General features: G+C 36.4%; 1 protein-coding gene across 7 annotated transcripts in view; it reads left to right on the top strand.

The window, feature by feature from the left end:
- BRD9 (bromodomain containing 9) overlaps positions 1-8,969 on the top strand; it is a 29,181-nt gene extending 20,212 nt beyond the window's left edge. For all 7 annotated transcript variants that reach the window (XM_044452749.1, XM_044452775.1, XM_044452739.1 and 4 more), the window contains 8 exons: positions 644-739; positions 1,278-1,410; positions 1,740-1,851; positions 3,199-3,237; positions 3,610-3,681; positions 4,260-4,362; positions 7,707-7,874; positions 8,005-8,969. In XM_044452749.1, coding sequence (XP_044308684.1) covers positions 644-739; positions 1,278-1,410; positions 1,740-1,851; positions 3,199-3,237; positions 3,610-3,681; positions 4,260-4,362; positions 7,707-7,874; positions 8,005-8,102 — 821 coding nt within the window. In that variant the 3' untranslated portion in view covers positions 8,103-8,969. The remainder of the gene's footprint in view (positions 1-643; positions 740-1,277; positions 1,411-1,739; positions 1,852-3,198; positions 3,238-3,609; positions 3,682-4,259; positions 4,363-7,706; positions 7,875-8,004) is intronic.
- Positions 8,970-12,207: the final 3,238 nt, after the last annotated feature.

Below are 12,207 nucleotides of genomic sequence, written 5' to 3'. Positions count from 1 at the left end.
GCATTTATCAGTAAAAGTTAAGTCTAAAAAGTTTTGTTGTTGTTGTTGTCCAGATGACTGTGCCCCTCTGAACACTGCCTTGAATTACCATCCATTTTCCTTCTATTTATGCTACTAAGTCTTCAACAGTTTAGTTAAAGCATGGGTGGCCAAAATGTGATAGATAGATAGATAGATAGATAGATAGATAGATAGATATAGTATTTGTATGCCGTCCCATCGCATAGCCTCTGATCTGAAACAAGCCATAGGGTTTTAAGGCATGCCTAGTCTGAAGCAGAAGTGTCGTTCTGGCTCGCTGTGCATTGAATCAGGTCTGTACTCCTGTATTCTTTTCTCCCTTGGCTGCTGCTTGCTCCACAGTTGGGAAGGCTAGAGGCAATGTCACGAGGCACTATGGAATGGTTCTGCCTCATACCTCATAATGATTGATTTAAATGCTATATTTTTAAAGTGCACCCCCCTAAAACTTGTGAGTATTTGGAATCTAGTTTTCTACTCCAAATACATGTGAAATTAAAACAATTGTAAATAAATAATGATAATGATGACTCACATTCCATGCTTAGGAATTGAGTGCATTCCTGATTATTAATCTAAAGCAGGTTGTCAAATGTAACATACATATTTCAACTTTTTATAGAGGAGGAAACCCATCCAGTGGATCTGAGTTCTCTGTCAAGCAAATTGTTACCTGGTTTCACAGCAATGGGCTTTAAAGATGAAAGAAGGCACAAAGGTACATACAGACCAAGCAATTTGAGACAAACAAGGTTTATGTTAGGATTAAACATTTGTTTTTTATTAGAACTTCCATTCAATTGTAACCAAAGAAGTGGTGGTATCTTCATTGAACTTCTGATGCTATGAGAGTGTCATTATTTGACAGTAACAGGTGTATTCACAACGGTATGTTTGGACGCATAGAAATATGACCAGAACTAGGCTTTTGCCCATGTGTGCAGCCCTTTCCTTCATGTCATGAGCAAACAAAGTGGAAAGCTGCGAGTCAATCATTGTTTCCTATTTCATCCAAACCAGGAAACTGAGCTACAAACTTCGGAAAAATCCAAGATTTAAAAATCTTATTAAGCAGATGTATGATCATCTAAACCAAGACATTGTTATAGTTCTGTCTGTAGTGCTTGATCTGTAATAGTTTATTCACATATATGAGTTATCAAGTAGTCTACATGCATGTGTGAATAAACCCTTAGAAAAGCAGCTTTGTTTTATTTTACAGAACAACATTCCAAACAGTGTTCTTATATTTTCAGTTACATTTCTTTCAAGTGCCAATGCAGCACTTTCGATGCAAAACCATGCTATCTTTCATGATCTTAAAGCAGATGAAATGGAACTACTATATTCAGCATATGGAGATGAAACTGGGATTCAGTGTGCCTTAAGGTAAATATGTTACAGTACAGCATTGAGAAGCTGTAGACCACTATGCCAGTACAAATGTTCAAATTTGGGATCTACAGTAGTGAGCAATTCAAAAGGGAGCTAGAATAAGCAACATACAAAGGCTTGCATCTTCAAATCCTAAGTAATGGCTCTTTTGTAAAATGGAGAAAGGGCGAACAATGGAAGAAAGTTTTAAAAATGAAAATATTTTCTTTAGAATCCATTATCTGTTGCATTTCTGTATCACCAGTTAGTTCAAGATCTGCATTGAGAAAATGTACAAAATATGGGCATAGCTGATTGACTTAGTAAACTGCAATTTCTTCTAGTTTGCAGGAATTTGTGAAAGATTCTGGAAGTTATAGTAAAAAAATAGTGGATGACTTACTGGATCAGATCACTGGTGGAGATCATTCAAAAACTATTTATCAGCTAAAGCAAGTAGGTCCACATTATTAGTGTGTGCTCAAGAATTTGCTCCTTGTGGTGTTCTTGATAACAGCAATATTATTCTTGAAAATAAATGTTCACAACTGCACTGTAACAGAACTGACTAGCAACTACAGCTACCATCCCAAAGTCTTAATCTGAGATTGTGAATGCTGCTTTTGTATTAGAGCCTTTTCACCAAAGCTTTCATTGGCAGACTATCCCTTTATGGATCTAGGGTGGCTGGAGAGCTTTGTTATGAATTTGTGTTTTTACTATACAGAGTTTTAGTAGCCTGAATAAACAATCTCTCAAAATTTTGAAGACAAAATAACCCCTCTATAAATTGGGATTGAGAGATCCTATATTGTAATGAACCATCTCCATACAAAGCTAATCGTTTAGTTTTGAACTATACATGGGAATCCTTTTCCTTCACTTCTTTATTTTATTATAAAAACAGAGTATGAAAATATTACTAACAGGTAAATAATAAAAAAGAAAGAATCAGATTGGAGCACCAGTATCTTCTGCTCTTTTAAGTCCTGCTGGAATGAAATGTGGGGACAGTTTGTTCTAAAAAAGCAGGCAGGCACAAGTTTTGTTTTTAAGATGAGCTCTCCTTTATGTTCTCCCTATTCTCCCTTTAACCTTCTTCTGTCTATCCCTACCCCACAAAAAAGTTCAGTCTCCAAGCAGTTAGTCTTATTTTTCCACCTGAAAGATACGTTTTGTTAGTTTTGACTAGTCTTTAAATAGCTATATGGCCCTGTCATTTTCTGGCCATCTCTAGTTTTACAAGGATGACAAATGAAAAAGGAGAGACAGGGCAAATGGGCAAACAAAATTCATGGGTCAGCATGGAGTCTGTTTCACTTCAGTGTAATCCCACTTTCACTTGAGCTAATAAGGTTAGCTGTCCCTTATTAGCTGCATTTGATGGGGGATATATAAGGCTGATGCAATCAGGGCCCTTTGTATCTTCAATAGAAGAGAGATTTTTAGGAGCTGCAGCTTATAAAAGGTGTGAAACACTGCATCTGTGAGTTTCAATCAGTGCATTAATTAAATTGGCACATATATGCATGTATCTGCCAGAGGAAAAGGAGCATATTTTCTGGATCAAACTACTCCGAAGTCCCACTGATTTCCGTGGAACTTGTTCCCCTCAAAAAGTAGGGTATAAAAAATAAAACCCCCTAAAATAAGCATAAACCTAAGCAATAAACCTTTCTACAATTAATCTAATAATAAAAGCAAGTCTGTAAGACAAGTAATTCTCTTGTCTAATGTATAGAATTGTTAAGAACCAAAAAAGTCAGCAAAAATATTAATTATATTCAATTTTGTATTTTTCAGAGGAGAAACATTCCAGTAAAGCCACCAGATGAAGTCAAAGTAAGTTGTATTGCATTAAAAAAACCTCTCCTTGTTGTATAATAATTTGTCCTTATTGTAACCTGTGCTGAAAATATGACTAAAGGTGGTGTAAAATAGCTGTAAGGCTACAAACATGTTTAGTCAATAGGTTATGCAGTTTCTTATAGTACATTGATTTTGTTGGAGGCTTTGTGTACAAGTTTCTGTGTTGTTTCATCTTATGAATGTTGTCTTTTCCTTGACTTCCCTACTTACCAAAGGGAAAAGATTCCATATTGGACCCTGTAATACTATCCAGCATTTTCTGTTGTGACTTTGATGTGAAAATGAAGGTGTCATAGAGAAAGTGCACATGGGTTATAAATAGCTAACTTGTGCTGATGGCTTTAGGTACCACCAGTCCTCATAAAAGAAGAGCACAAATTGCGCAATACTTGCCCAGATGCCTCCAAGCAAAGTATGGTAAGATTTTATTAAGAAAGTTTAACTCAACACATCTTGATTTTCCTCTGAAGAAGGCTTATTATGTATTTATCATATTTATATCCCACCTTTTCTCCTTTCAAGGAACTCAGAGTAGCTTACATAATTCTCCTCCTCTAAAACTTGTCCTTGCCACAACAACCCTGTGAGATTTGGTTGAAAGTCTGTGACTGGCCCAAAGTCACCCAGCTAGGTCTGTGCCTGAGTGGGACTAGAATCCAGACCTCCTGAGTTCCAAGTGCAACACCCTTAACTACTATACCATATTGGTTCTCCAGTAGTCTTGAACTATTTCCAGGATATGTTTGGGTGTGAATCTTAAGGCCATTTTAAGCATAACCCAAAGCAATAAGTATACATGCAGAAAGAGAACAATAGAAAGCATTATTGCTGATGTTTGCATATTTGGCTGCCTAGTCAGAACTTATAAAGTTCATGCATTGCCCTAGCTGATGTTTGTATCTATCGGTAAAGTCATGTCTCTAGCAACCTTAAGGAAAGGATTCCAGTATTATTGATGCTGTGTAGTTTATCATTTTCTTCTTCTCTTTCTTCAGGTTGGAGAAGCCATTGGAGACAATACTAGTTCTGTTTTAGATTTTTTATCCATTAAGCCCTATTCAGATGTGTCACTTGATATATCCATGTTGAGTTCATTGAGTAGGTATTCTCATACAGATGTTTAAAGTATGATGCTGTACTGTTTTTCATAATCTAGTCCAGCAGTTCTCAAGTTTTTCTTTTTTTCCCACCACCTGAGAATTGCTGGCCTCAAGAACAATTCCAAATATACTTTTTTCCTACAGATCAAAGTACATAACTCAGATTTCAATAAAATTTGGCATCAGTTAGCAGCATATATTGGAAACTGCAGGCCCTAAACTAGGACCTTGTTAGCTTGTTCAGTAATACTGCTTGTTCAGTCCTGGCAAAAAATGCTACTGGGGAAAAATAAGTTTATCTAGTATAGTAATAAGAACTAATATTAGGATCATAGAAATCTGCTTTATCTCAGACTCAGTCAGTTCATCTGGCAGTAGCTCTCACAGATTACAGGCAGGAATTGTGACAGCCTTCCCTGGAGATGCTGAGAATTGAACCAGGAGTCTCCTGCATGCAAAGATGTATGCTACCACTGAAACATTTCCTCGGGCTTCAGCCACATTCTTTCCACAGATGAACTAGATGGTGCTCAGCAGACTGCAATTTAAGAATTTCTGCTCTCATCCATTTATTTTAGGCCCTCCTTAACATGACACTTTCCTATACATGAATGTAATATCAGATTTATTGAAGGTGCCTTCATATCTTCACAGTTAGGGTACTCAGTGAAAACATCAATCTGCGCAGCAGCTCTGAAAATGGCAACTGTCTTATGCCAATAATTAGGAAAAAGATTGAAAATAATGTGCCTTTACTGTAGTGCCTTTGTACAAATCTATTGTGCATCTGCAGTTTTGGTCATCCACTTTTAATAAAAAAGGGTACTGTAGAGGTGGAAAGTATGCAGAAAAGTCAACCAAAATTATCAGGGGCTGGAGTAACTTCCCCATGAGGAAAAGTTAAATTCTTGAGGATGTTCGGTCTTGGGAGGGAGGTTTTAAAACAGATCCATTTAGGGTGCACTTGTATACTCGCTTCCCTGGGAGTAAACCTTGTTTAACTCAACGGGATTTACATGCAAGTATTATTTTATCTATTAAACTACTAATGCAATAGAATTATCTAGGTGTACAAATAAAACATGGATAGGATTGAGCTGGGAATATGATAGAGATCAATTAAATGATGCATGGAGTGGAGAAAGGGGATAGAGAAGAGATTTCTTTTCAAATACAATACTAGCAATTTGTGATTATCCAGTTGAATTAATTGGCAGGAGAAACAAATGAAAATACTTCACACGGAGCACATCACTAATTTATGGAATTCAATGTTACAAGATATGGTGATGGTCACCAGCCTAGGTAGCATTATATGGTAATTAGACAGATTTATGTAGGATAAGTCTACCGATGCTAAATATATTTATGTAGAAATGCATTTAGAAATTAATGAAACTAACTTCCAAGTAAAAGGGTAGGATTTCAGTGCAGGTTTCTTCAGTGCAAGTAACGGTAAACAAACATTGATTGCACTGTTTAAAATGTTATTGAAAGGGATGATTGGGTTAAATTTACCTATTTGGCCTTGTTAAAGGGCTTTCTTCAGTGGTCTGGAACTACCTGCTGAGGGAGGGTAGGTTGCAGGGTGGATAAAAATCAATGATTTAAAAAATAAAATAAGATATTTAAAATTTAAATCAGATTGGTTTGATTTAAATTGGATTTTTTTAAAAAATAAAATGCTTTCTGGGGAAAAATCTGTCTAAAGATAGTAGTTTGATTAACATTCATTATAGTCCAAAAGTTATTCATCATGAAATAACAGTTTTATATAACATGAGGCTAAATATTCATACAATCTTTAAATTTGTTTGTAAATGGATTCCATTAATCTATTCACAATGGCATGCTCTTCCAGAGGCTTCTGTAAGATTATTGGGCAACTTTTCTATCTAGACAATATTATCACAGATGCTTGCTTTTGCAGTTCCCAAAACTATGAATTTGTGTCTACACGGATCACATGCCTCTTCTGCACAGTGACAATATTATAAAATAAATATACAGAGTTGAGAAAAAGACCTTAATCCCATTGTTTCTTTGGAAATCTATCTACACAGAATCAGCCCCTTAAGTACTAAGTTTCAAAAAGTTCAATGAATAGAAGATTGTTGGCAGTGGAATAGATCTGCACAAGAAGATAAGTGTGAGGAGGGAGGGGCAAGCAGTAAAAGTGAAACTCTCTAAGTCTTTGTATGTTTTTGTGCATAGCCTGAGGTTTATCATACCATTCTTTCCTGGAAAAGAAAACTATAATGGCAGCAGCCCGTAAAAGAGATCCAGTTTGGGAACATTTTAATGAAGTTCCTCTATCTACTGGTAAGGTGGGCATGTGTGCACATTATGTAGAAAACCATGATTTAAACCTAGTCTTACAGACTAGTGTTTTAAATAGTGTTTCTATTAAGGCAGGCCTTTGGCATGTATGCTGGTCTGCTAGTGAAAAGGCTTTTAATCTGGTTGGGTGCCATCTATATCTTGAGGAGGAGGAAGAGCAACCAGCACCTTCTCCTAGGGGTTTGTTTGCCTGCCTGCCTGCCTGCCTGCCTTTAAGGGCTCTCAGGTCTGAGGCAGTAATGTCCAGATAGGTCTGAATCCTCATTGTGTATGATTTAAACTCTGCTGGAATAAATGAGGATGTTAGGGAAAAGAATACACCAGGTTCTCTTCTCTCACTTGCTCATTTAGATCTCTATCAAGTTGGCTTGTAAGGACCAAACAAGGGGTGTTTTAGATTAGTGGCTGTTCTTTTTCATGATCATATATATTTTAAATCTATTGTGGGCAGAGACTGGGACAATGGCACATGGAACAGAATAAACTTTTCATTCTTCCAGACCATTTTGTGTGCATTGCCAACAATCCTGCTACAAATTGTCACATGAGAGAAAATGCATGGGTCCATACACATTTTATCATAGCTGAAACTGGGGAAATAAAATCTTCCTTAGAGCCTTGATATGGATGCCACCTACCACCCCTACCCCTGCATCAGTTTTTAATTAAAGAAATATTCAACAAATATAAATATGTTAATCAGTCACAAATTTCCAGTGTAGTCATTTGGCGATGGGGGATGGTATAATTACAGAATTTTATTTATAATGAAACATTGTAGTTTCTTTGAGTGATGGAACATAAATAATTGCTGAAATTCATTGCTGAAATTATTTTCCTAACAATTAGATCCCCTCTTAAAATGTATTCAGTGCATATTCTCTTCTGCTTTACCCTAAAACAAGATTGATACAGGAAATTTTAAAAAACCTTCCGTTGTTGACTTTTTAACCATTCATCCTCAAACCCAGTTTACATTGAATGATCTATTATTGTTCTCAGGTAAAGTTAAGAAGGAACTTGATCATGATGACAATCACTTACACTTGGATGAAACTACCAAATTACTACAGGACCTTCATGAAGCACAGACTGACAGAGTAGGATCCAGGCCTTCTTCCAACCTCAGCTCCCTCTCTAATGCTTCTGAAAGGGATCAGCATCATCTAGGTAAGTCTGGTTGAACTTCTCAGTTCACTTAAAATTAATTTAAAAACTTAAAACATTGCACTCTTGAAAATATATTTCCAAACCACATAACCTTTCAAATTTACTTTTTTTCCCTTCTTATTTTCTCCAGGAAGCCCATCTCACCTAAGTGTAGGAGAACAACAAGACATGGTCCATGACCCCTATGAATTTCTTCAATCTCCAGAACCTACAAATGCCAATAACTAACTTCATATATACAGTATTTAATTTGTCTTCCTTAATCTGCGTAACATTTTTGCATAATTCCATCAAATAATATGCATTTCAATTTGTCCTCTCTTTTTTATGATTGCTGTGTAATAATGCTTGTGCATATATTTGTAAATTTGGCATGAATATAATGTATCATGGTACATGCCCCATTTCATGCAGTATTTTAGGGATACATAGAATAGATCTGAAGAAGTAGTTGCAAATTACGTATTTAAGAAGCCTAATTTATATTTTTTTAAAGCTAACCAGCTGTTTATCATGCTGTTAATCATTAAAACTTTTATACTTTATGTACAACTATTGCCATGTAACAGTCTTCTACAAGGAGTATTTTTCACTGGTAATATAGCTTTCAGAACTATGGCTGTCTTTATGTTGTCCCTTTTCTTCCCCCAGTTGTAAAGCGAAAAGTTACTGACACTCTAGATCCTCTTAATTTTGGATGGACAAGAATCTGTAATATTGAGTACTTCCTCAGATTGTCCAGTTCTTAAAAATGTTTTGTGAATACAAGTGAAATTGTACCTGCAGAAAGGGTAAATATTTTGTTGTTTTTAAATTAAGTATTTGAAATTTGACATTGAATGATTTTTTAAAACAATATTATGTATAAACTAGAATAATTAGTTGTTCATTAACAATATTGTAAATATTAAAAAAAACTCTCCAAAATGTACTTGTATTCAGGTGTTTCCAGTATATAATTTGTTTGCCACTTCTTCATTAGATTGAAAATTGATATTCTATATCTAAATCTGCTAAAATTTAGAATTAAAAAATACTTTAGAGCACTTGTCATGCAGTTCTAATACATAAAACAAAATTGTTGGCTATTCTAAACTGTATTATGCTTATGGTTATGTAGTCTGTATCACTGGCTAAGCTGATGCTGTCACATTTTTTTTTCTAAGCATTGCCAAATATAAAGAAGGAACACAAACAGACGTTTGCTGCACAAACGGTGAAAAGGGACAGTGTACATTTGGCTAAGATTAATAACCTCTGTGGGGAAATTATTTCTGGGGCAGGCCAAGGAAAAGAAGAGGCCTCTAAAGGTGGGAAAACTTCAGAGCAAACAGAGGCAGAGCAGCCAAAAAAGGCAAACCAGGCATTGACATTGAAGGTAAGGGTAGCTACAAGGGGCGTTCAATGTATTCTCGGTATCAGCATAAAGAAAAAGGAATAAATGAAATAATTTTTATTTTTCAATATAATCCCCCATAACTTCAATACACTTACTGCATCTAGAAATTAACTTTTCAATTCCCTGTAAAAAATACCCTTCCTCCCTGTCTAAAAAATGTGCGTTAATTGCCGACTTGAACTCTCATCATCGGAAAATCACTTTCCATGAAGATCTTTTTTTAAATTCCAGAATAGGTAGTAGTCACTGTGGGCCAGGACCAGGCTATAGGGTGTGTGGTTTATTTCTTCGAAACCACAGTCTTGCACAGCAGCCTTTGAAACACGTGCCGTGTGAATGGGCACGTTGTCGTGAAGAAGCAACATACCTGTGGTCAGTTTTCCCCACCTTTTTTCTTTAATTGCTTCTCTTAAATTACACAGAGTGGTTGCGTAAGATGCTGCGTTTATGGTTTCACCTTTTTTCGTGTACTCGATCAATAAAATTCCCTTTGAGTCCCAAAATACTGTGGCCATGATTTTTCCGGCCAACAGAGTGACTTTGAATTTCTTCGGAGGGTCACCACCGTTTTTATGCCACTGCATGGATTCCTGCTTGCTTTCAGGGTCATAGTGATGAACCCAAGTTTCATCTCCAGTAACAATCCGGTCGAAAATATTCGATGGATCTTCACCACAGAGCTCTAAAAACTCCCTACAGCACTCGACTCACACTTGTTTCTGAGGCGCCATGAGCATTCGCGGCACCCATCTTGCACAGACCTTTGAAAGGTTAAGATGGTCATGAAAAATAGTAAATATGGTACCAGTGGATAGGTTTGTCATCTCTGCTAACATTTTGATTTTTTTTTTCGGGCATCTTCCAATACAAGTTTCTCAATTTTTTTCACATTTTCTTTCATAGTGGCAGTAACTGGCCCGCCTGAGCGAGGGTTGTCTTCAGTGCTTTCTCTGCCCCTTTTAAATTCACTTGACCACTTTTGAACAGTGGTGCAGTGTCCTGGTAAATGGCCACCATCTCTTCATGAATGATTTTTTGACTTTTTCCTTGTTTTGTAAGGAACTTAATCACAGCGTGGTGCTCGATTTTCTTCAACATTGTCGCATCAGTCATCATGGTCGTCTTTCACTGAGGATTACTAGGGAACTAATGATCACACTTATTTGAAATTTTGCATGTATACCCTCAGGTAGTGTCATTAACTAATGAAATAATTAAATTACCCACATCAATAGCAAATCAACCCGATACCAAGAATACATTGAATGCCCCTTGTATATGAAGCAAAGATCTGCAGAAAAGTATAGTGCTCAGGAAACATACTGTAAAAAAAGAAGACAGTGCCAAGATAAATTTGATCAATACATGTTGTGGAAGAACCACTTAGTATAAGTATCCCCCTTTGAAAGTGGAATTTATTTCTGAATAAATAAATAAATTTTGTTTGCTTGTTGCAGTTGAAAGGGAAGAAGGAGAGAATAGGGTAACTGTGTGTGTTAAGGTCCTTGGAGAAGTCATCTCAATGAAACAAAGCATTCTAGAAGTCAATGTAGGACAGGCATGCCTCTGCTGAAATCACTTATAATTAAAATGTCAGGTAGCCTAACTTTCTGATCTCCAGATATTGGGATGTTTGTGCCTCCAGCTTTCCCAATCATATTTTGTTGTTACCAAAAGTCATCAATAGTTAGTAGTAAAATAAAAAGGAATTGTTTTGAAGATAAAATCCTACAAACACCTTGAGTTTATTTGAGAAAAGGCAGAATAAGTGTATGAGAAATAAAGAATAGAAATTCAAGCCTTTTTGTTTTGTTTTCTGTTCTCAGGATCTAATTAAATAGTATGATCTTTATCATAGGTGAACAAAAGCAGGTATCAAAATTCAATGCAGGCACTAATTGAATACTTGCTCAGGAGATATGATTGAAACACACTGCGATTTCTCAGGTTACTAAACCTAAGCATTTAACATTTTTCGGGTTACTTAAAGCTAAGCATTTAGATGCTTCTGAGCATGCTTGTCGTCTTTCTTGCTAGGATAGGACCCAAGCCTTGCTTTGTAAACAGAAGGCCCCTGTTTCAGTTCCTGGAATCTCCAGCTGAGAGAGCCTGGAAGAACTGTGCTTGAAACCAATGTGCCACTCATTTAGAGCTGGTAGTGCTGGGCTAAATGGAGCCTTGGCAGCTTTACCTCCTAGTGCTTAGTTTCATAACATCTTAGAATAGTAGAGTAGGAAGGGGCCATGAAAGCCATTAGGTCCAACCCCCTGCTGTCACAGGACACCAGATTACATTGACGACTGATGAGTTTCAGAGTTTGCACACAATACTCGTGTTACTCAATGTGATCATGGGAAACATTAACATGAATTATGTTGTACATGTAGCAAGTTCTCAGCCATTTCTGCTACTGCTATACTAGGAAGTATACAAACACAATCATGAAAACGACTGCCAGCTTGTGTACAACCTGATATGTGCTAACTCTATTTTCATGAGGAAACATGCTTCCATAGGAATTGAAATAAGCCTTGAACATGCAGTTCCTGATGCAAAATATTTGGACACTATTAGTCAGAAATGGATTGCAAAAGTTTGAATGTATGTGAATTTGTGGAGACACTCTAACACTTTAATATTAGTTTATGAAAACCTGGAAAAGAAGAACAAGACTGGTATTTTATGTAAAGACTCTAGTTTTACGCCTTACCTTTGCAACATGATGTCATTCTTTGAATTCAAAGTCAGTGTGTGTTCTCAGTGCATTCTGTCGGGCAATATGCTCTCCTCCAATGGCTTTATGGTTTTGCCTTACCATTCGATATCTCAGGGACGTGTAGTAGAGACCTGCTGGAAAACTGAGTGCAGTCACAGTGGAAAGAGCAAGTATTCTACAGACTACAGCAAAAGAACAAAATAAACAATATAGCAAGA

The sequence above is a fragment of the Varanus komodoensis genome, unplaced genomic scaffold (genome assembly GCF_004798865.1).
Source record: "Varanus komodoensis strain SLA01 unplaced genomic scaffold, ASM479886v1 scaffold10, whole genome shotgun sequence".
Taxonomy (NCBI): Eukaryota; Metazoa; Chordata; class Lepidosauria; order Squamata; family Varanidae; genus Varanus; species Varanus komodoensis.
The sequence above is the reverse complement of the archived record's forward strand: the minus strand, read 5'-3'. Positions and strand labels throughout refer to the sequence as shown.